This window comes from Marmota flaviventris, chromosome 13 (assembly GCF_047511675.1).
Source record: "Marmota flaviventris isolate mMarFla1 chromosome 13, mMarFla1.hap1, whole genome shotgun sequence".
Classification (NCBI taxonomy): domain Eukaryota; kingdom Metazoa; phylum Chordata; class Mammalia; order Rodentia; family Sciuridae; genus Marmota; species Marmota flaviventris.
The window spans coordinates 28,563,641-28,585,794 of NC_092510.1; the positions used below are offsets into that span (position 1 = coordinate 28,563,641).

Sequence of the window (22,154 nt, forward strand, 5' to 3'; positions counted from 1 at the left end):
CTGGCTGGAGTGATGTTATAAACACCCACACAGAGGGTCACAGTGTAGATTGATACATTTTGTCTGGATAGTAATGTGATAAAATGTTTCCAAGTCCTAAAACTGATTATTCCCTCTGATGTAATACATCTCAGAATAGAACCCTACTCAAAGAAATTAATTGAAGATACAGACAAAGACTAATAAACAATGTTCATCCAAATCTTGTTTAAAATAGTGTAAAATTCTCAACAAACTATATGCCCCCGAATATGGATTAAAGACACAATACTGCAATCACAGTGTGGACTAATAGTTTTGGAGACAAGATATATGGATGTTTGAATATATGAATAAGCCAATATACTCACAAATATTTGGAGGAATAGAAGAAAATATACTAGAATATGGGTAATTATGTTATGTTGTATTATTTAGTATCATATCATGTCATTATTATATCATATTAATTATCCCACATGGTGCCATGATGTATGAGCTTTCTTGGGCTGTGTGCTTTTGGGAACAGCTCACCTGCATAATCCTCTGCACCATAGTCATCTGTAGGGTCTTCAACTCGGCTATAGCGGAAACGCTCCACCTTAGGAAACTCGTTGGTTGGGGAGTATGGCTGCACGGATGTGCCATAGAGGACCAAAGACCATTCTTTCAATTTACCTTGAGAAATAATAATGAAATCACAGCATGACCACACATTCCATCTTTAGCTGTATAACTGAAGTCTTTCCCATACAAGAAAAAACAACAGAAGAATTGTGGGAAGGGGGTTGATAGGAATCATTGCATCAGATACTGGACTAGAAACGCACATCTCCCACCCTTTGCAGAATCAACTACTTAATAATTCCTACACCAATAATTTATATACCACATATTTACTGAGCACTCACTATAGACAGACCTTGATTTAATCAGCATTTATGGAAAGCTGGGAAATAAAGATACCCCAGATTGCTAGTTTAAGGGTTGAATTTCAAAATTATGCTTACTTAAGAGAATCCCAGAGTTTTATAGAAGGCTTTGTTTTTCTACATATAAAGTTCTTTTCTGAGGTTTAAAAAAATTTTTGATGGCATTATCTGACTAGTTACTAAATGGACAAAACAACTCTTTGTACCACTTAATCCCTGAATCAGTCATTCAATATTAGGAATTCATCATTATGAATACTATTCCAATAGTAATTGGACACTCTTGATTATTTAAATTTAAATAAATTTTAAAAAGCACTTTGCTTCCTCAATTACAATAACCACATTCCAAATGCTCAGTAGCTACAGATAGCTAGTGGCCACTATACTGGGTGGCACATATATAGACCATTTGGACAGTATTGCACAGTAGGGTGCTATAGTCAAGGACACCTTGAGGCCTGAGGCAAATATCTCACCTCCCTTGGGTGGCTCATAAGGAAAATTTTACTTTAGCTTGCTCCTTATTCATCCATTTATTTCTTAGCTTCATAAAATTACAGCATTCAATGCAAAATGTTTAAGAAAAACGGGGGAAACTGCCTCAAGGCCATTAAGTTTAATAAGATTCACATCAAAGAAATCAACCATAAGCAGAAGTGATTTAAAACAAAACCATTACAAACATGGAAACATGCCAAGAGGAAAGCAGGACCCCTCTCACCTTGGCTTAACAAATGGAATCTGGGCCTGGTCACAGTTGGGTCAAGGGCTAGCTCAGAGTGATGACCTTCAGCTGTCAGGGGTTTTCATCTATTAGCTTCTATAACCTATAAAATCAGTGCCTAACATTTCTAACTACTTACTATGTGCACAGGCCTAAATGCTTTATAAATGTTATTCCATTAATGTGCACAGTTTCTCTGAAGTAAGTACTAATACTCCCAATATACAGATGGGAAAACTGGGGCATAGAAATAACTTCCCAAAGGATAAGAAGAGGACAAACTTATATTAAAACCCATTCTGAATCCAAATCCTGAGTTCTGATACCATTTTACAATACTGTCTCTTGTTCATTTCTAGGAGTTTAGGAAACTGATGTTTAGAAATAAACATGGAGATGCTCCTTGATTTATGAGAAGGTTATGTCCTAATAAACCATCACAAGTTGAAACTGTTCTAAGTCAAACATGCATTTAATGTACCTAACCTTTGGAACATCAATCACAGCTTAGCATCATCTACCTTAAATGTGCTCAGAACACTCATATTTGCCTACAGCTGGGCAAGATCATCTAAACACAAGTCTGCTTTATATTACAGTGTTGAATATCTCATGTACACACATTGATAAATGTTTTGTAGACACAACAGGATGTGAAAACACAAAATATAACATGCAAAAACTGGTGGCGGCACATTACATGGTGGAGCATCGGTTACTTCCTCTCATGATTGCGCAGCTAGTGGGAGTGTGGCTTGCTGCCATTGCCTAGCATGGTGAGAGATTATCATGCTGCATATTGCTATCCCAGGAAAGCATCAAAAATCAAAATTCTAAGTATGTTTTTCACTGACTGCACATTGTTTTCCCACAGTCATGAAGCTGAAAAATCAGGTTAAGCCATCGTAAGTTAAGGATCTTCTGGATTCTGTGATGCAGTCATTTGTTTCTTACATGTGCACTGGGCCAGTACAGTGCGGGTTATGTATGTGTTTTGCCCTTTGCCAGTTTTCCTTTGGACTCATTTGTAAATGGGTATGCTTTTCACTACCAGGCTGCTATTCAGGCTAAGAATTCTAAGCGGCATGCATTAATTAAGTAGTAGCAAGAAATGAACGATGACTGAAAATTGATGACCTATCTGATTGCCTTGAGGTAGCAAGGCAAGAAAAAACTTCCTTTGCTAAGGCATCTCTCAAGTGTTCCAATGGAGTACACAATACAAGGACACTATAGGTCATCCCATCTATCAGTCATCCTAAACCCTGGTTCATTTTACATCCCCAAATTTGCCCTCCTCAGTGCTTTGAAGCCTCAAACTGATTATGTCTCTTTGTGCCATGTCTGAAGGACACTGTAAGCCCAAGAGGGATATCTTTGCTGGGCAATTCATCTCTTTAATTTTCACTTATTATATAATTTTATTTCCTTAGGCCCTCTGCCATGATTCACATCAAATACTGCCATATTTGGGGCATCATTTTTTTTTTAACCTCTACCACTTTTTCTAAATTCTATAGATTTTTCAGTTTCAGTAACAGACACTGAAACATGCTGTTAAGAAATAGCTGTGTAAACAGAGAAGGAGGAAAATCTATCCTACTTTCTAATACATAAATGCAATCTCCATATATAGGTTTAATGTGCAAAATATAAAACCAATCCCAATATATATTTAATAATAAACAAATGGGGAGAAATAATAGATAAATATAAACCCGGTGTGGAGTCAGGAACCTCTACATTCAGGGAAGAGTCTGCCATTTAATTGAACTAGAAAAAACCCCACATCTCTAGTAGCCTACTAAAGACACCCATCACTAATCAGATAGGGAGAAATCTACCACAGGATCTTATGACATAGAAACAAACACAGAAATGTGTAAGCGCACACCCATGCACCACACAAACACACCCATAAATGGGAAAGTGAAAGTTCCTTACCAAGGTGTAACTAACCTTGACATGAAAGACTGGTTGACATGAAATCATATGTTCTCTGGTATGGAAAAAAAATACACAAAACCTGTCTTTGGAATGAAAAAAAATCTCTAAAATGATGGACAGTGACTGGGGTTAAATTTGAGCATTTAAACAGTACAGTTGTGGGGCTGGGGTTGTAGCTCAGTGGTGGAGCACTTGTCTTGCACATGTGAGGAACTGGTTTTGATCCTTGGCACCACATAAAAATAAATAAACAAAATAAGGATATTGTGTCCAACTATAACAAAAAATATATTTTTAAAAAAATCAATAGTACAGTTGTCTTTTGGTTTCCATGGGTGACTGATTCCAGGATCCCCTGACAATACCAAAATCCATGGATGCTCAAGACCTTTTTATAAAATGGCAATAGTATTTACACACAACCTACACTTATTCTGTATACTTCAAATACTTCAAGCCATTCATAGATTACTTATACCTAATACAGTATGCATGGTATGTAAATAGTTGTTATACCGTATTGTAGAGAGAATATTGACAAGAAAAAAATCTGTGAATATTTAGTACAGATATAACTTTTTTTCCAAATATTTTCATCCAAGGTGGTTGAATTCATGAATGTGGACCACGCAGCGCCTGTAGATACAGAGTGCTGACTATATAAAGAGAAACCAATGCTATGAAATAGCCAAAGCTAGATTATCTAAGTTATTGCAAAGAGCTCTCGACACAGATAATTATATTGATTCTGGGTAGACTCCAAACTCCTCGAGGACAGAGGGGCTTACATTCATAGCCCCTGACTTGTCTGCTGGGACTGGCTAACTGGTAGCATGGGAGCAGTCTGGTCTTGTTGTGAGGGCAGAATTCCTGGTGATAATAAAGAGGAGAGTCACTTTTAGTTTTGTTAAATATTTAAAATTATCAACAGATAATGTACCCTTTTGTCTGCACTGATGCATTTGGATAGTATTTGTTTCTATGGGATCTCTTGACATGGAGCCCTGCAGTGATGCCTTTGGTCAGGGCAGCCAGCCCAGTCAACACACTGTCATTCCTTCTAAGTGCCATGACCAGATCAAAACTAAGAAGTGAAGCTTGAAAAAGAAGAGGAAAGGAGAGAGGGAGAACCTAGGAACTAGGCAGATTATGATGGAGAGGATGTGTCTAGAAACTGTGGTCTATAATCTGTCTTCTCTACCAGCCCTGCCTTGGTGAAATATTTGGTTTCTGGATAAAACCTTGGCCACCCTTTATATTCAGGCTGCAGTTTGGAGATGAGGTAGACATGGATGCTCTTTAATACAACTTTTATTCCGATTCACCATTCAGATTTTGGTCTTCCTGATAAGGGACCACTGTGGCAATATAGATGAACCTCATCACACAACTGGGTGAGAAGAGAGAACCAAAATGTAGTGGTTGAAAATGGATCTCCCAGAATGAGTATCTTTCCTGGATAGGCAGGCAAAATGCTGGGAAACCTGTGCTTTCTCCCTGTGTTCTGTTGAGTGCCTTCTCTGCCCCATGCAGCCCATGGAATCCAAATGGTGCACACTCTTTTAAGATTGAGAAATATTTGGGTTAATTTATTCTGGAATCAGCAGAGGGCAGGTACTGGATGTCAGTACTAAAATTTTCCCCCAGGTATGGTTCTGTAGATGGACTGTATAGAGTGTTGTAAAGGGAAGCTTTACCCAATGGTTGAAGGTGTGTCCACGGATGGGTGGGAAGCTGGGTAGTTATCAAATGGTCATTCGTTTCTGAGCCAGCTGCTCTGCAGAGATCTGTCAGGGGCAACACAATCTCCCACCAATGCTGCATCTGTACTTTCCTTACTTTGTGTTACAAACAAGCTTCATATGCTCTGTGCAGCTACCTGAAGAGACCTTTGTTACCATTCTAATTTCCATACTTTGTGTATCAAGGTTTTCTTTTTCCTTGGCTCTTAGGCTCAGGCAGGGCAGAATACCATCATTTATTTTCTTTAGTGATAATGAGATTAGGTGGTGTAGGCCAAGCTCAATGTCTTGTCAGAACTGAAAATTAAATTTAGAGAAAACAGAAGAAATAAAAGGAAATAACTAAGGATACCTATCTGTTCTTGTGCAGAAATTATGACCATGCAATTTAAATCATAGTGGGTGGACAAGGATGTCTTATTTACAGGCAAAGGTTAGAGATGTGGATCATCTATTCTGAAACATAAATCAATAGCTGCCATGTTTGGTCCTATACTTACATCTAAATTTTTTCTGCTTATTTCTTTTTCTAAATTATTATCTTTTAATTTCTTGAGAACTGCATTTTTGAAAACTAGAATGTGTAAAGACAATTCAAAACACACATGAAATGAATCATGTGAAAAAAGACCATGTTGAAGTATGCGTGTTGCTATGGTTTTGACATGGTTTAGCCTCCAGAGGTTCACGTGCTGGAAGTTTGGTCCCCAGTGTGTTGGTGGTGAGGTGGTGGGGCCCAGTGGAAGATAACTAGATCATGGGAGCACCACTCTCATGAATGGATTAATACTAGTCTAATGGGTTGGGTCTTGCAGAAGTGAATTAATTTTTGAGAGAGTAGGTTGTTATAAACCAAGGCCACTTTATATAATTTTTCCCCTCTGCACACACAGTTCATCACTTTCACACATGCTCCCACCAGTGTGATGCCACCCACCATGAGGCTGTCACTAGAGCTGAGCAGATGCTGGTGCCATGTTCTTGAAACTTCAGGAGGGGGAGCTTAATAAACCTCTTTTTTTTTTTTTTTTGGAAAGTATCAGGGATTTTGTTGTAGCATCACTAAACAGACTAAGACAAGTATGGAATGCTCTTTGGCTAAAACATACTCTATCGTTTTCTTGCTGAATAAACTAATTTATAGAACAGGGGTTCTCACCTGGAGTCTTGAAGTTTCTCAGCTGAGAAGGAGTATCATAAACTTCAAGGATCCAGTCACCAGCAGCTCGTTCTCCCCAGCAGTGAATGGTCATGAACTCCCAGTTTTTAAATCCTTCCATGGAATGATCAAATAGCCTGAAAGAGAACCACAACCACTGTTGTATGCTCTATCAGATTCAGTGACAGTACATTGAAGGCCTCATCAATGGTCTTTTTGTATCCATCAGAGTGTTTAGGTAAGCTAAGCATGGAGCTTGACTTTATCTTAGGTCTCACCAACTAGTAGATCCATACATATATCATTGCTCTCCCACGAGCAAACTGACCTGGGACTGGCCATGCAATATCAAACCTCAGGGACAACCATTTGGGAAGCAGGTAAAGCAGGCCAAGGCTCCACCCATAAAACTTCAGTAGAATCACTGAAGATGTTGAGCAACTGGAACTTCTTCACATGCTTGAGGGGAATGTGAAAATGGCACAAAGGATCTGGAAGATAGTTTAAGAGTACTTATAGGGACAAACAGTTACCATAAAACTCAATGATCTCTTTTTCAGATATTCACCAAAGAGAAATGAAGACACATAGGTCCACAAAAAAAATTTCCATGTGGATGTCCATAATTGCCAAATACTAAAAACAACTCAAATGACCATCAGCTGGTGAATAGGTAAACAAATTACAGAATATGAATACAATGAAATACCTACCCAGTAACAAAAGACTAATGAACCACCAATATATACACTAACATGTATGAATGAATTTAAAAGCATTATGTTAAGTGAAAGAAACCACACACAAAAACTATATACCATATGATTCCATTTATACCAATTTCTAGAAACAGCAGAACTATAAGTAAAAAACAGATGAGTAGTTGCCAGGGACTGGGGAGGGGACATGAGAAGATGCATGGGACAAATTTTGAGGGTGATAGAATTGTTTTATAATTTGAAAGTAATGGTATATGGTTATGTAGCTATTTAGTTTGTCAAGACTCACAGAATTATTCTCCTAAAAAGGTGAATTGCATTATATAGAAATTATGGCTCAGTATCAAGACTGCCTGCTACTCTTATCCAGTTGAGATAGTCCTGCCTGGAATCCCAGCTAAGAGTCTGCTTTATTGGCCTTTCTAATACATTTTTAAGCTCTTAATTCCCTATATGAAATACCTTTCTGCTTGAAATAGCTAGAATTATTCTGCTTGCTGTGATGGAATCCTGAGGCATACAAAATGTGAAAGAAAATCCTTATTAAGGGTAAAGAGTTGTCAATAATGTGTAAAACCAGGTATAGTGAGAAACAGGCATATCATTTATATAGGTATCTATGCTAATAAATGTGACCACACAAATAACTATCCAAAAGGTGTCAAAGACATCTGTAAAGATGGAACATGCAAGTGGAAAGCAAATGATGGGGCAAAATACAGATGTTTTTACTGCTTTTCTTTTTTCAGATTATGTACATTTACTGTTTTATTGAAAAAAAAAATGACAAAGTAAGAATAAGTTGAGGATCAAAGAGGCAAACAGAGAAGGAAAATATCTCTAGCTCTGTCTTAGGAGCAGTCACGTCCAGTTATTGCTTTTCAGAGGGAATGAGAGCTAAAGGCCATGGCAACTGGATGTTGGTGGCGATCAACTCTTCTTGCTTTAATTTCATGTTCCCCAAGTAACTTGTTACAATTTGACCTTCTATGTAGATCTTCCCTTTGGAAGGAAATATGCTCTTCTTCTATTTTTTCTTTTAATATTTTTAATTGTAGATGGAGACGTTGCCTTTATTTTATTTATTTATTTTTATGTGGTGCCTAGGATTGAACCCAGTGCCTCACATGTGCAAGGCAAGCCCTGCAATCCAAGCTCATATATGCTTTTCTTAAAATAAAAAAAAAAACCCTCCAAAACAAAACTGCTTTAACTTCCTTAAAACTTGGTGTATTAGATATCCGATTTTTAAAAAAGCAATTCGATTAATGTATTTGAGGCTCCTTCTAAAATGTTAGTTGAATTCTGTAGCTGAAGGGTGCAGTAGTACAAATTTGGATGTGCTAGTGGGTGAATAGCTGACACCCTATTCCCTAGAGAAAGACAATAAACAAGAAAACCACCTGCTATGTGTTCCTGAGCCCTTCAAAGAAAGAAAATTAAAATTATTACACAGCTTTCTCAATTGTCTTTGTCAAAAATTCTGGAAAGACTGAATTAAACAAAATTACACAGATCCCTTTAGTGGAAAATAATTCAGATCTTTGGAATATGCAAATGTGCTTTGTTAATCTTCTTAATGGAGTTAATGGCAGGCAGTGATTTTCAAATCTAAGAGTAGGCTAATGAAGCCTCCTCTTTTTTTTTTCTTTAGAATATTCGTATGCTATCTATATAGGTTACCTCTTTGAACACAATTGTACAACACATCATTGAGGCCCACAGTGGATCTGGTGGTGTTCCTCTATAATGACAGGGATGTAAATGGTGTCTTCTTCTTGTAACTGTTTTACTACTATAATTGGTTCTCCATAGAGTCAGAATGGTACATTTTAGGGAGAATCCATGATCCAGTGCACAACCACAAGAAGACTGTTTTCTTAAGTTTATGGCTTAAGTTTATGGCTTACTTGGCCAAGAAAAAATTGCTGGGCCATTATGTAATGGACTATATCCACAGACTCCTTCACTGAAAACCCTAGGATGTGTGTATGCTGGGCAAAAGGTAACTCACAGACAGAGGAAGAGGAACTTTCTCCAGGTTGCCTTTCCTGTCAGGTATGTTACTGGGGGAAATGTGCTGACATGGAAATGGGTAGAGGCAAAAAACCAGTTTGAAGCCACTTCCTTCCTTACCTTCTGCAGCTCTAACTCACCCTCTAATTCCTTGAGGCCATGGTGCCATTCGAGGGCAGTGAAGCAATAACTTGTCACATAATACCTCTCCTAGAGTGCTGAACTTAAAAGCAGTTCCCAAACAGTTTAGACAGAACATTTGGCTCATTGCCTCACATCCAAAAACTACAAAGGAGACTCGAGGCTGCCATCACATGAGGGGCAGCCTTGTTTCCACAGCCTCAGCCAACTTCTAATTACTCACGGGTCAATTATTTCACTGCTGGATTAACAGCCCATGTTTCCTCCCTTCCACCCTTTCTTGTCCACCTTTGAAAACCACTCTCTTGCTACCATTCACTTTCTAATCACATTTGGGACAAAAACTTAAATATAAACAGGGTGCCAAAGAGAAATATTTGCAAATCACAATTCAAATCAGTGTTTCAAAGCTCAAATAGAAATGGGCTTTGTCTACATTTGCCTATGTCTGTGGCTAAGCAGTTTCCCAGCCCCTGGTTGCTTCACTTTACAGACTTGGAATGTTCATTGATTTTGTGTGAATATAAAAGTTGAAGAGAGAAATGAAAATGTAAGCCGAATGTGACCATTACTTTTTGCCAAAAGAGTTGCTGTTGAAAGAAACAGATACGGATTGTTGTGGTGTCAACCTAAGGGACAGTTATATTTCCAGTCTCAGCCTGTCTTTATAGGCACAGATGATTCAAATGGGGATGTATGCTTTCGTATTTTCATTCTGATTTAATATGTGGATTATTCCATATTTGGAGCATTGTACCATTTTAAAAAATTGCATCCTTTGTGTATAATAAAAGGCAATGTAGATTGTAGATTAGCTTGGTGTTGCAAAGAACATATTTGCCCAAAACAATCAAGTGTAAAACTATGGACATCTGTGAAGGAGGTAGTTGTGGGGTCACCCTTTATCAAGTTGATTGCCCAGTTTAAACATCTATACTGTGCCAACAGAGGGGAATCCTGATACATGCCAACATTATTAGTGTTGGTAAAGTATTATTAAAACAGAGGCAGTGTACTGAAAGTCAGAGTGGATAAACTCCATGTGTGGATTCTCTTCTGCTGTAGTGAAATCCAGTTTTGTCAAAGCTGACATAATTATGTGGATAAAACGATATATGTGGCACAGATTACACACCCAGTTATTAAAATGGTGCCCACAGCTCTATCCCTGAGAGCAATTTTCAAATAAGTTGCTTTAAATGAAGCCTGGGAGAAAAGACTTCCATTAAGTGTAGTACATCCTTTTGAGGAATTAACTCACAAAATAACTCATGCAATTACTGTAAGCTTTTTCCCCTTTCACTTACAGAGTTTAGCCAATGTATCAAGACTACAAAATTCCTTTATGATGATACGGCAGCTAAATAACAAGGCATTTAAAAATATCAATAGCCATGGGTTACCATATAATTATTTCTAAAATTGCAGGTGGATCTTTATTTTAGAATTACCCACAGCTACGTGAAGAGTATTTCTCACTATGAAATTAGACCAATATCCTCAGAAGATTTTCTTTTTCTATTTTATTTATTTTTTAATTTTTAAATGCCTCATTATAATTGAAAAGGTACAGCAGACTGAATGCCTGAAACATTCATTGGGTTCAACTGTAACTGAGTGTTCGGTTTTCTTTAGATGTTTGGTCTTTGTAATGTTTAGATCATTTGCTTCTGATAGAAGGTATTTAAAATGCACTATTTGTCTTTTCTCTTTCCTAATCTAAATTGCTTATTTAAGAAAGGTTGAAAGAAAGGTACTGGGTGTTCTAGAAGTTTGGAAAATCTGAAATGATGACTTTATTTATTTTGTCATTCACTAATCCCACATGCATTCCTTCTTGTGGGTATATGATATAAATATTGATCTTCTTGAAGCTTTATTCCATTTTGTAGTGGATGACTTTTATCTAAGAATCTGTTTTATATTATAGACTCCTTCGTAAATTATTTACACAACATCCAGTAGCATATTACTCACAAGTCTTGCTATGACACAAAAATATCAAGAATATGTGTGTGAAAAAGCTGAGTGAGCTTATATGGGGCCAAGGTGTGATCTATGGACAGGAAGCTTTACTCTCTCCTGGAAGCACGTTAGAAACGCAAATCCTGGGAGCTGACCCTAGACCTACAGGATTGGAATCTCAGGGATAGTGACCTGGCCATCTGTGTTTGATAGACCCTTTCACCAGGTGCTTTCAGAGGCACTGTGTAAACACTCCTTACTAAGTGCTTACCTTGCTAGGTACTGAGCTAAGTACTTGCTGTATGTTATCCTGTTTAATGCTTGTACCAACCTCGTGAGGCAGACACTGTTACATCTATTTTATAAATGAGGAAATGCACTTCTCCAAATTTAAACAGAAATCGTTGAAGTCAAGAGAGTTGAACCTCTGTCTAATTCCAAAGACTGTACATTTTTTTGAATGAAGGAAACAGGTTCTCCTCATGGAGCCTCATTGGAATGTCAAATTTTTAATGTAAAAGTGTAGTTTTTACTGTAAGTCCTCAGGCACTTACATTCAAGTCAACTATCTGTTCTTGGACATTTGGCTAGGGCAGTGACAACAGTGGTTAAAGTATGAACGCTACATTTTAGATGCAGTTAATTATACAGACTAGAAAGCAAACTTCTCTCTACTCGAGACTATACTGAGATTACAAATCTGGAAGGGAGGCAAAGTTTCAGCTTTCAGTTGGTGCTCAAAATTTGGAACAGAGTACCATGGAGCTAAGCTGAATCTAAAACGGAATGAGTTGAGAGTGGGAGAGATTGAGGCAGAAAAAAAGGGCAGCTTTTCATAAGTCTAACAAATAGAAGAATTTGATGGGACAAACTTCTGTTTGAAAAATTTTTACAAAAGCAGAATTTGAATGCTGTAGTTTAAAAGCTTCCATTGAAATCTGCTCTTATCTTTCTTTATTTTCTTTTTTTGATTCTGGAGATTGAATCAACGGATGTTTTTCCACTGAGCTATATCCCTAGCCCCTTTTATTTTGTCTTGCTAAGGGTCTTGCTAAGTTGCTTAGGGCCTTGCTAAATTGCTGAGGCTGGCCTCAAACTTGTGATCCTCTTGCCTCAGCCTCCCAATTCATTGGGATTACATGTGTATACATACCACTGTGCCTGGCTCTAAAGATGTCTTCAAAGGACCAAAACTCCTCTTGCTTCTCCCTGCATGCCTGATCTCGGTGGTCTCCAACAAAATAAACCACTTGCTCTGAATATTCTGTTTGGCTTTTTGTTAAACAGGGTATACAGGCCAAGAGGGGGACTGAAAGGGTGGGAAGGCAAGGGGAGAACAAAGGCGAGAGAAGGAACTATCCATTTGTCCACACTAGCACTGCTCTGTTGACTCATGGCTCCGACCCACTAAATTATCCAAGTGGTTTGCCAGGGAAGGTTGCCTGCTGGGCTAATGGGGCAAGAAGCTCAAGTTGGACTAGATTTCTAAATGCTGCTGAGTGCCTTCCAGTGCTTAGCACCTGCAGACGCTTGGGTAAACATTCTCCCTCCAACAGCTGTTCTCCACGGGAGTTCGGGCAAGTGCCCATCAGCTAAGACAGGGAGCCACTGAGGGGCTCCAGACGGCCCACACAGACGTGTCAAAGTGTTCAGCACTTTGCAGAAAACAGACCGTCAAGGAATCGCTGCGGTGAGGGGATAAACAATTCTGAAAAAAATTCCTCAGTGAAATGTCTAGGAAAATGACCAAGGAGCTGTGCAAAGCCAGCCCTGAAAAGTGATCAGGTTTTCAGGTCCCCAAAGTAGGCCGCATATTCTGTCAACACCTGACGAGGGGTCTCAGATAACAAGGCATGGAGAGTCTCGGTCATTTCGGCTCTCCTCCCCGGGGTTATACTTAAGGTCTGTCTCTATTCTTTTCATCGCAAAGGGGAGATGACCCTGACTGTGGCCCCAGATTATGGGTCCCAGCTGGCTCCCAGCACCCTTCCTTCTGTAGTTGGCTATGAGTGAACTATAGGGTAGAGGGACTGCTTTGAAAGCCATGGGGAGTTTTCTATGCTGGCTGCCAGGCTACTAAAGCATGCAGTGTAGGGAATTCTAAGTCTGTGAGAAGAGAGTTGCACCTCCTGGAAGGATAAGAGAGAGGTGGGGCGGCTGGTAGAAGTCTAAATCTTCATCGCTAATCATCCTTGCTAGGTGAATTTTTTTTTTTTTTTTTTTTTTTAGTTGTAGATGGCACAATACCTTTATCTTATTTATTTATTTTTTTTTAATGTGGTGCTGAGGCTCGAACCTAGTGCCTCACACGCGCTAGGCAAGTGCTCTACCGCTGAGCCACAACCCCAGCCCCGGAAAACTTGGTTTAAAATTTTTGTAATTCCTACTTTTAACTTGCTTTATGTGATTTTCTTAGAAATGTTGACTTCTGTGAAACAAAGATAGATAAGTGTCCAACAAGGAAACCATTTATTGATGTTAGGATTTGGATAAGAGGTGTCCTTCTCTTCTGTTAATGCAGGAATAATCACAGATGAAATGATTAGGTATGAGCAGTGTAACCTAATCAGTACATCCTTCTTTGAATGGACTGACTGAGTAGTAACTGTAGGCAGGTAGGGCGGGGCTGGAGGAGGTGGGTCACTAGACTCAGCCCTGGTAAAGATTCATTTTCCCTGCAAACTCTCTTCCTCACCACTCTGCTTCTTGGCCCCCAAGTGCAGAGCAGCTTCCCTCCACCATACCCTTCCACCATGGCCTTACCTTAGGCTCAAAGCAATGGAGTCCACACCACGGACTGAACGTCTGAAACCACAAGCCAAAACAAACTTTTCCTCCTCTAAGTTGTTCTTGTCAGGTATTTTGCTCACAGTGATGCAACAGCTGACTAAAACAATGGCTCTTATGAATAAACTCTGACAAATGAATTCCTTCTAAAACATGACCTAGCCACCTTTTTCCCTGGGGGAGAAGTAGTGCCTTGCAGACCAAACCGAAGGACACAGGAGCAAAACTTGTCTTTCCTCCTCCCGCCCCTCTGTCTCTTTCTGTGCTCCCTGTTCTCAGTTCCCTGTTCTGGGACTGTGCTTTGATTCAGGGCCAAGGTGAGAAGACGCAAGGACTCCTTGCCACTAGGTCAGACTGAGAGGTTTTGACTAGAAATTTCCTCTAATAAAATGAAATCTTTAGAATATGCCAGAAGGAAAGAATGCCAAAAAACCTCTGTCTTTCTCTAGCTGCCTGGGTAGGAGGGAGACTGCCAATGTGAAGCCCAAGAACTGGGGAGCCTGGCCCTGGAAGGTGGCCACTGGTGGCTATGGGACCGGGTGCAGTTGTTTCACATTTAAAAGGGTCAGCTGCCCAGAGCTATGGTTTTGGGGAGCTGTAGGTAGATGAATTCATAACATCCTTTACAATTCTCAGTGCCTCCAGGGCCTCTAATCTCCAATGTTGCTACCTCTTTTTGATGGCTATGTATTTTCAGGGCTAAGTTAAAGGATATACAAAGAGCAGTATGTTAAGATGTTTCCAACTGGGGTGCTCTGGGTGCAAACCTTATTCCCAGTGGTCTTAATGGGGGAGACTGAGGTAGACTTGTGAGCACAAGTCACTAATGTCTGAGACGCCTTTCTCTTATCTCTGATGTGAGTCCTGCAGTACTATTGCATTCAGCATTTTGCAAAGCGCAAAGCAGATGTCAGTTGCAGAAGAATGTATGTGAGCCTGAAGCCAGTGACCTTGCAATCCACCACATGCCTGTGATGGAATCCATAGCTGCTCTGCTTGCAAGTTTCCCCACTGATGTCATTTTTTGGGGGAAGCCAACAATGAAAGGCAAAATATGCAGGAAGAGCCCCGAGAGGCAAAAGAGACTGAGTTTCCCAAGTAAACAGCAACGGTGAAGGGACTGTTTTCTACAAGGAAGGGGGCTCAAGGCATAAGAGCTACATATGTGAAGCAAATCTTTGCACTTTGTAGTGTTTCACTAGATTACTCAAAGTTAAATGCAGAGGAATAGTCATAAAGCAAAGGGAAAAAACCTAAAAAAAAACAAAAAATAAAGGCCTTCCCTGGCTTTGGTAACAACAGCTGGTAAGACCTCCATTAATCACGGAATTGCTTGCTGGAAAGAAGCATCAGGCAGGTAGTGGCAATTACCTGGCAGGCAGCAGCTGAGACCTCTGTCTACACTCGGAGGAGGGCATGGAGGAAATGCCCCAGGAGCTGATGCCAAGGAAACCTGACGTTCCTTGCACCTGCGTACTTATCCTGGCAAAGCTGCACTTCATATGAAACGTATTAAGACCAGGTTTCACCATGTCCTAATGGAAGATGTTAATTTTGAAAGAAGAAAACAGCAAGTTCAAGCACAGAAATAAAACCTCACTTGAGGATTTCAGAGTCTGTATGCCTAGTCTCTCACCTAGAAATGCTATTGTTCTTTTTTTCACTTCTTGCAGTCAATGAAATTTGGGGATTTTAAAATGCAAATCCCCATTCGGTTCTACAAACTTGTATTGACCCTGGCCTCTCGGCTCCACTGGCTCATTGTTAGTGTCCTCAGGAAGATCACCATTGCCATGACACTTGGAGTGTGGGTTGGTGGTTGAACTTACATAAAAGGTCCACTTTCATTATTTGGACTGTATATGCTACTGAGAAAAAGGGGTTTTCTCCCATTAAATGTTCCTCTGGGAAAAAACAAACAAAAAAATCAAATTAAAGAAGCTTCTAGGCATTTTGGAAACGAGATTAAGGCCTGAAAGACACACTGACATCTCCCCTGTCTAGTTCCAACGGTGACAACACCCTTCCAGGCTTCCAACCACTCCAAAAGTCAACAGAGAGAGAAAATAAAAAGCTGTACTAGAACATTCTGGTCTTATTCCTTCTGCAGGACCAGCCTACATACAATATAGTTACCTACCTGTGTGGTAAAATGTTCAGGAGGGAACAGCGAAAAGGAAAGAGGATAAAAAGACAGCTGTGTACCCTCTAAGGCAAAAAAGACTGAAGGGTCAACCATAAAAACAGGCCTCAGGTCAAATGTGACCTACTGTCTGTTTGTAAATAAAGTTTTATTGGAACAGTCATCAACCATTTGTTTCTATGGTCTATGGTGGTTTTGTACTCTAATGGCAGAATTGAGTCACTGGGATATAGACATGACCTACAAATCTCAAAATATTTACTATCTGGCCCTTTGCAGAAAAACGTTTCAACATCTGCTTTAGAAAATAGAATTTCCTTTAACTTAAGAAAGTTAGTGCTTGGGCAAGCAAATTCAGTTAATCTGTAACAAATGTCAGTAGACAATGGAAGGCATCTTGGAGCTCTGCAATTCTTTTATAGGGCAAAAAGCAAGTGGTCTTCGATTTTTCTGCAGTGTTTTTTTTTTTTTGTTGTTGTTGTTTTAATTATCCAACTACTAAATGCCATACTTTCCCTTGCTTATAAATGTTAGGCAGTTTACCACTCTGACTTACGAGCATGAGATCATGACAGCTAGGGGCTCCTCAGTTGGCTCTCGGGGTAGGAGTAAGTAGCAGTGGTCCCTTTCTGTTGTTAAGGACAGCTCAGCATTGCTGTGACCCCCACAATAGTAGGCAGAGGCTATCACTGTACCTGTTGGCAAGAAGCTGGGATCTGGTTCCTGAAGGCGAGGTCAGGTAGATGGCCAGGTCGCCCCTCCGGGGGTGAGTGATAGTGATGCGCACAACTACGTGCTCCAGGTAGTTGACGTGGTGGTTGGGGTTGTCAGAGCAGCCCGAGGCTTTGTAGATGGAGCGCACTGCACTGTTGGGGCGAATTGTCCTGCGAGAGAGAGAGAGAGAAAGAGGAAGAGAGAGAAAAGAGTGTTTGAGCAAACTATGCAGCAGCACTCAGCAGAGTGACCCTGGAAGGTTGGAATGAGTGTTAAATATGGTAAGGCAAGCAGCTGCCCACTGGTTATTAAAGGATCATAGTGCTAACACCCAAATGGGTGGCCACATATAGGGTTAGTGACTGTCTTCATACAGGAAGTGGGCATCCAACATAAGTGTGCATTGGAATCCCCTTGCTAAAACACAGATGGCTGGGCTGCAGTCCCAGAGAGGCTGATTGAGTAGGTCTGGGTGGGTCCCAAGAAGTTTCATCTCTAACTTAGAGTTCCTGGGAGACAGTGATGCTGCTGATCTATGGAATGCACTTTGAGAATAACTGCATTGCAGTAGAGAGGAGGCCGGGGAATGAGCAACGCCTTGCTTCATATTCCTGGTCTACAGACTCCTTGGCTATAACCCTGGGCGTGCTCTTTCCTCTCACAGGGTCCTCCCTTCCTCTCTAGTGTCCTCCTGTGCCACTGTTCCCTGAACACTGGGGTCCAGCTATACAGGCATCCGTTTAACTTCTGGGATAATACAAGTTTCTCATCTTGAGGAATTTGCACACACTCCTTTGCCTGAAGTACTATTTATCACACGTCCAGTGGTTGCTCTTCTTCCTCCTTCAATGTCAAAGCTTAAGTTTCACCTCTCTGAGACCTTCATTGAACCACAGGCGAGATTTGTTCCCTATCTTTAATTTCCTATCTTTTATAATTTTCAGAATTAGCTTGTAATTTGTAATCATACTACTTATTACAGCATTCTAGCATTTTTGTTTGACTCCCTCTCTAGACTCTAAGCCTCATAATGGCAGGGAACATTTCTTATTCTCCTTTTCCTCCCTAGTATTTTAGCTCATTTTCCTCCCTAGTATTTAAGTGCAAGAGAAGTAGTTGCTTAGTTGATGAATATGTTTGTGAATGAATGAACAAATATTTTATTTTATCCCATTGTTTCATTTGTCAAATAGAAATTAGAAAGTTATTTTTTTTTCTTTTTTTCAAAATATCTTTATTTTATTCATTTATTTTTATGTGGCACTGAGGATTGAATACAGTGCTTCACACGTACCAGGCAAGTACTCTATCACCAAGCTACAACTCCAGCCCCCTTCTTTTCTTTTTTCGTTTGGAGACAGGGTCTCACAAAGCTGCCCAGGCTGGCCTCTATCTAGTGATCCTCCTGCCTCTGCCTCCTGAGTAGCTGGGATTATAGGTGTGCACCACCAGGCCTGATTTGTTAGGAAGTTTTAAGTAGAAAACATGCACAAAGTTTCTAGCTCTTGGCTTGGTACATAAGTGTTGAATACTGATTATTTTTTAACTCCTTTGTTTTTTCTTCCTCTCATTCTTTGCCCAAGAGAGTCCTTTTTTTTTCTGCTTCCTAAAAAAATTTCCTCAAGTTTTATAGTGACTCGAGTTTCATTATAAACCAAGTTTAGAAAAATTTTTTTTTTTCCAGAAAGAAAAGTCTCTGAGAAGATAGCCAAGAACAAATTCTAAGCAGGCCACTGAGAGGAAATGCTCTTCCTTGGATTTACCCATGGGAGCCACTCCACACAATTGTTTGGTAAATGCTGTCCACATAGCTCTGAGTTTGCAGCTAACATTGGGGAATAGGCCCTACAGTTCCTAGTAAGTTGCAATCTCATTTGCTTTGCACCACTCTCTGGATAACTGTATGCATGTGCTTTAGTTTCCAGAACATTCAATAATTTTATTTTTTAAGTATCCCAACTTCTTGCACCATCAAATAGAGATACTGACAGGGTAGAAAGCTTTGGAAAGCCTACCAGGAAGGGGCTCTCCAAATCCCCTTTGAAAGGATGCTTTCCTTTTAAGGATCCTGGATTATGCTAATGAACATTGAACAGCTTAGAATCCTAGCCATTCTATCACAGTTTTATAATTTCATCAGAAACAAACTACAGAAGCTTTTAGCTCCCACATGTGACGGGAGGACATGCGCTAGCCTCTGTCCTTTGGGGGCATTGTCATGTGGTCAGCGGGCGGCACACATTACTTGATTTGCCGGTCTGTGCTCTCCACACACATGTGTTGCTGGGGAACAGTGGTCCACTTCTCTGCCTCCATCACCATGGCTTCCGCATCCATCAGTCCGAATCCATAGAGATGACTCACTGCAAAAGGCAAGAGGCTGGTCAGCTTTGCTGTGGTTAGCAGCAACCTATACTACACAGGCTGAGTTACCATGTCACTCAGCTGAGACCTCAGACACACAACAGTGGGCTCCTAGCTAACGTCCTAGCAAAGATTTGAAAAACAAAACAAATAAATAAGATGAAAGTGTATTATTCATCAACTATTAATAATATGACTATCCTTTATAAATTATTACTACATGCTGGGTACTTGTCCATATTCTTACGTTTGAGCCTCCCTACAATCTTAAGATGTTAGTGAGATTATTGTCATCATTCATGGAGGAGAAAACTTGAGGAATGGAGAGAAACCTGGCCAAGACTGACTAGCCTGTCCGTGGTCAAGCTGAATTCTAACCCACCTTGTTTCCTTCAGAGACCTGTTGTTAATCATTTGTATTTAAAAATGATGACATCATTGATTTTGTGAGGTAAAATAATTAATAGGTGTAAAGAAACCGATAGACAATTTCTCAGCAAGTAGAACTCAACATGCAAGAAATATCATTTTTTTCTGACATATCTAGTAATTTGTTTAAGTACCCCAGAAGACATAAATTATTATCTTTCTCCTAGCATATAAAAATTTATTAAACTATATGCATAGATACTTGGAGGCCTCTAGACCTTTGTGCTAGTTTCTTGTCTTTGAATCTGTTCTCAATTAGAATCCCTATTGATCTAAAGCTGAATTTGATGTAACTGGCTCAGAAATATAAATTAAGTAGAGGAATATTTAAATGATACAGTAAACTACACATGTATTTCTTTCTGAAAATACCTTAAAATCACAGCTGAATATTTAACATTTTCACTTTGTATTGAACTCTTCTATCTTTATATTCAACATGAAGACATATTTCTATCAGAGTTTGCTTAAAAGTTTTCATTATGATATTAATTGCTTTATGCAAAAAATTTTTATAGCTTCCCGTGCTTATAGATTATTTAAGTACATCAGCTTGAAATTCATGATATCCTCTGACATAGTCCCATTCTCCTTTCAAAATAGTCTCCTCATCAAACCCTTTGTATTTATAAAGCTACTCTTACAGGTTCTAGTCAAAGTTGGATCTTTCTGCCGTACTGCTTTTGCTCAAGATGAGCCTTTGGCTTAAAATTCCTTCATTCCTACTTTCTGCAGAGTCAAAGTTCCTAAAGCTCTTGCTGATATGTCTTGTTCTTCCTGAAGAATTTTCTGAACAATAAGAAGTCAAAGCTTTTATTGAAATTCAACCATATGTGAATATTAACTTTTCTCCTTTGTATTCTATAAGTAATTAATTCATCAATCTATCTGTCTTTCTGTTATCCATCTGCCTGCCCATCCATCCATCCATCCATCCATCCATCCATCCATCCTCCCTCCAGTGCCTTCTGTGTACCACTCACTGTATTACACACTGCACTTTCTAATCTGTGCCACGGATGGACTTGTTAATTAACTGTCAGTATGTGTCCTTTTATTCTTACTACATTTTAAACTGCGTGATGGTAGGAACTGGCTCTTACATTTTCTTATAGGTTTCCTGGGAACTTTTGCAGAATTTAATGCACATGGGAGCACATATAAATTAGAGCACATAAAAAAAGAAAACTGTGCCAGGATTCAGAAATAGCTCTATTTATGTTATTTGATAATCACACAATTCTTAGCAAACAAAACATCTAATCCACAGTTTCCTTATTTTGCGATATTTTAGTCTGTCCTGTCACCATCACTAAGTTCATAAAGTACTGTTATATGTCCCATGTGAGAAAATCTTCTAAAAACTATGTAAATGCAAGGGCTCAATATTTTTGCCATCAGGTACTTAGACAGGCCATACTCAACAAAAAATAACAAGCCTGCTGTGCTGTGGCAAGGACACACATAGGACTTTTATAATGTAGTTTTACATCTTTTATTAACCATGATTTTAAAAAGCAATGCATATTCATTCTAAAAAAATCTTAAATATATCCAGAGAAGAATAAAGAAAATAGAAATTATTAATCAATAAACTCATCAAAAGATGGTAATGGCTATGAACAATTCTGTATATGTCATTATAGTTACTTAACATTATATAAATTTTTAAAAAAGGGACAGAGGGACTCATGTGATACAGAAGAAACATGATACTAGAGGAATGTCAAGTTCAGGCTTGTGGGAAGAAAGGATAGAGGGAGGTGGAGAATGGATATCCAAACAGAGAGTTGACATTGACCTACTTTTCAAGTCATGAAGAATAGAAGATAGGAGTTCAAAGCCTCTCGACATATACAAATGTTACGGAAATAGAAATATTGGTTATCTTGATTTCATACATGTATGAAAATGTCATACTCATAAATATTTGCAAGTATTGCCTGTTAATTAACAAGTAAAAACACTTTTTAAAAAGAAAACTAAAAGTTTCAGTTTAAGGAAACACAATTGAGGAGATCTTTTGTTAAAGCTCAAGTAACTCAGATATTCTCAGTCATCACACAGCCATAGCCTACATCATCTCATCATGCACATTACAATTATTTTCTTTCCTTGGGGTACTAAAAATTTTAATAAAGATATTATGCTGGGCTTTCCACCTCTATTCAGTATTCAAATATCCCCCATGCTAATGTCAAGTGGTTTTAAAGCAGCATAGCTCATCATCTTACCTCAGTTTAGGAGAATAAGATTAAAGATCTGATTGGGGGGTTTGGAGAAGGGGGTAGAGATAAGGGAGGTCAAAGGCTCTGGGCAGTCAACACAATCCTGGGGCAGCCCCCACTGAGCACCTGAGCCCCACCTCAGCTCTGCTGGCTCCTCCTGCT

At 39.3% G+C, this 22,154-nt stretch overlaps 1 protein-coding gene across 6 annotated transcripts in view; it reads right to left on the reverse strand.

Moving 5' to 3' along the window:
• The window catches only part of Pcsk5 (proprotein convertase subtilisin/kexin type 5), a 434,410-nt gene that overhangs the window by 156,636 nt on the left and 255,620 nt on the right, over nt 1-22,154 (reverse strand). For 3 of the 6 annotated variants that reach the window (XM_027940145.2, XM_071600559.1, XM_027940146.3), the window contains exons 11-14: nt 19,217-19,334; nt 16,953-17,141; nt 6,487-6,623; nt 514-657 (exon numbers count right to left, since the gene is read on the reverse strand). In XM_027940145.2, coding sequence (XP_027795946.2) covers nt 514-657; nt 6,487-6,623; nt 16,953-17,141; nt 19,217-19,334 — 588 coding nt within the window. Of the gene's footprint in view, nt 1-513; nt 658-4,373; nt 4,456-5,063; nt 5,625-6,486; nt 6,624-16,952; nt 17,142-19,216; nt 19,335-22,154 lie in introns of those variants that run through there. The other 3 variants (XM_071600560.1, XR_011704087.1, XM_071600561.1) reach the window with 3 other exon arrangements.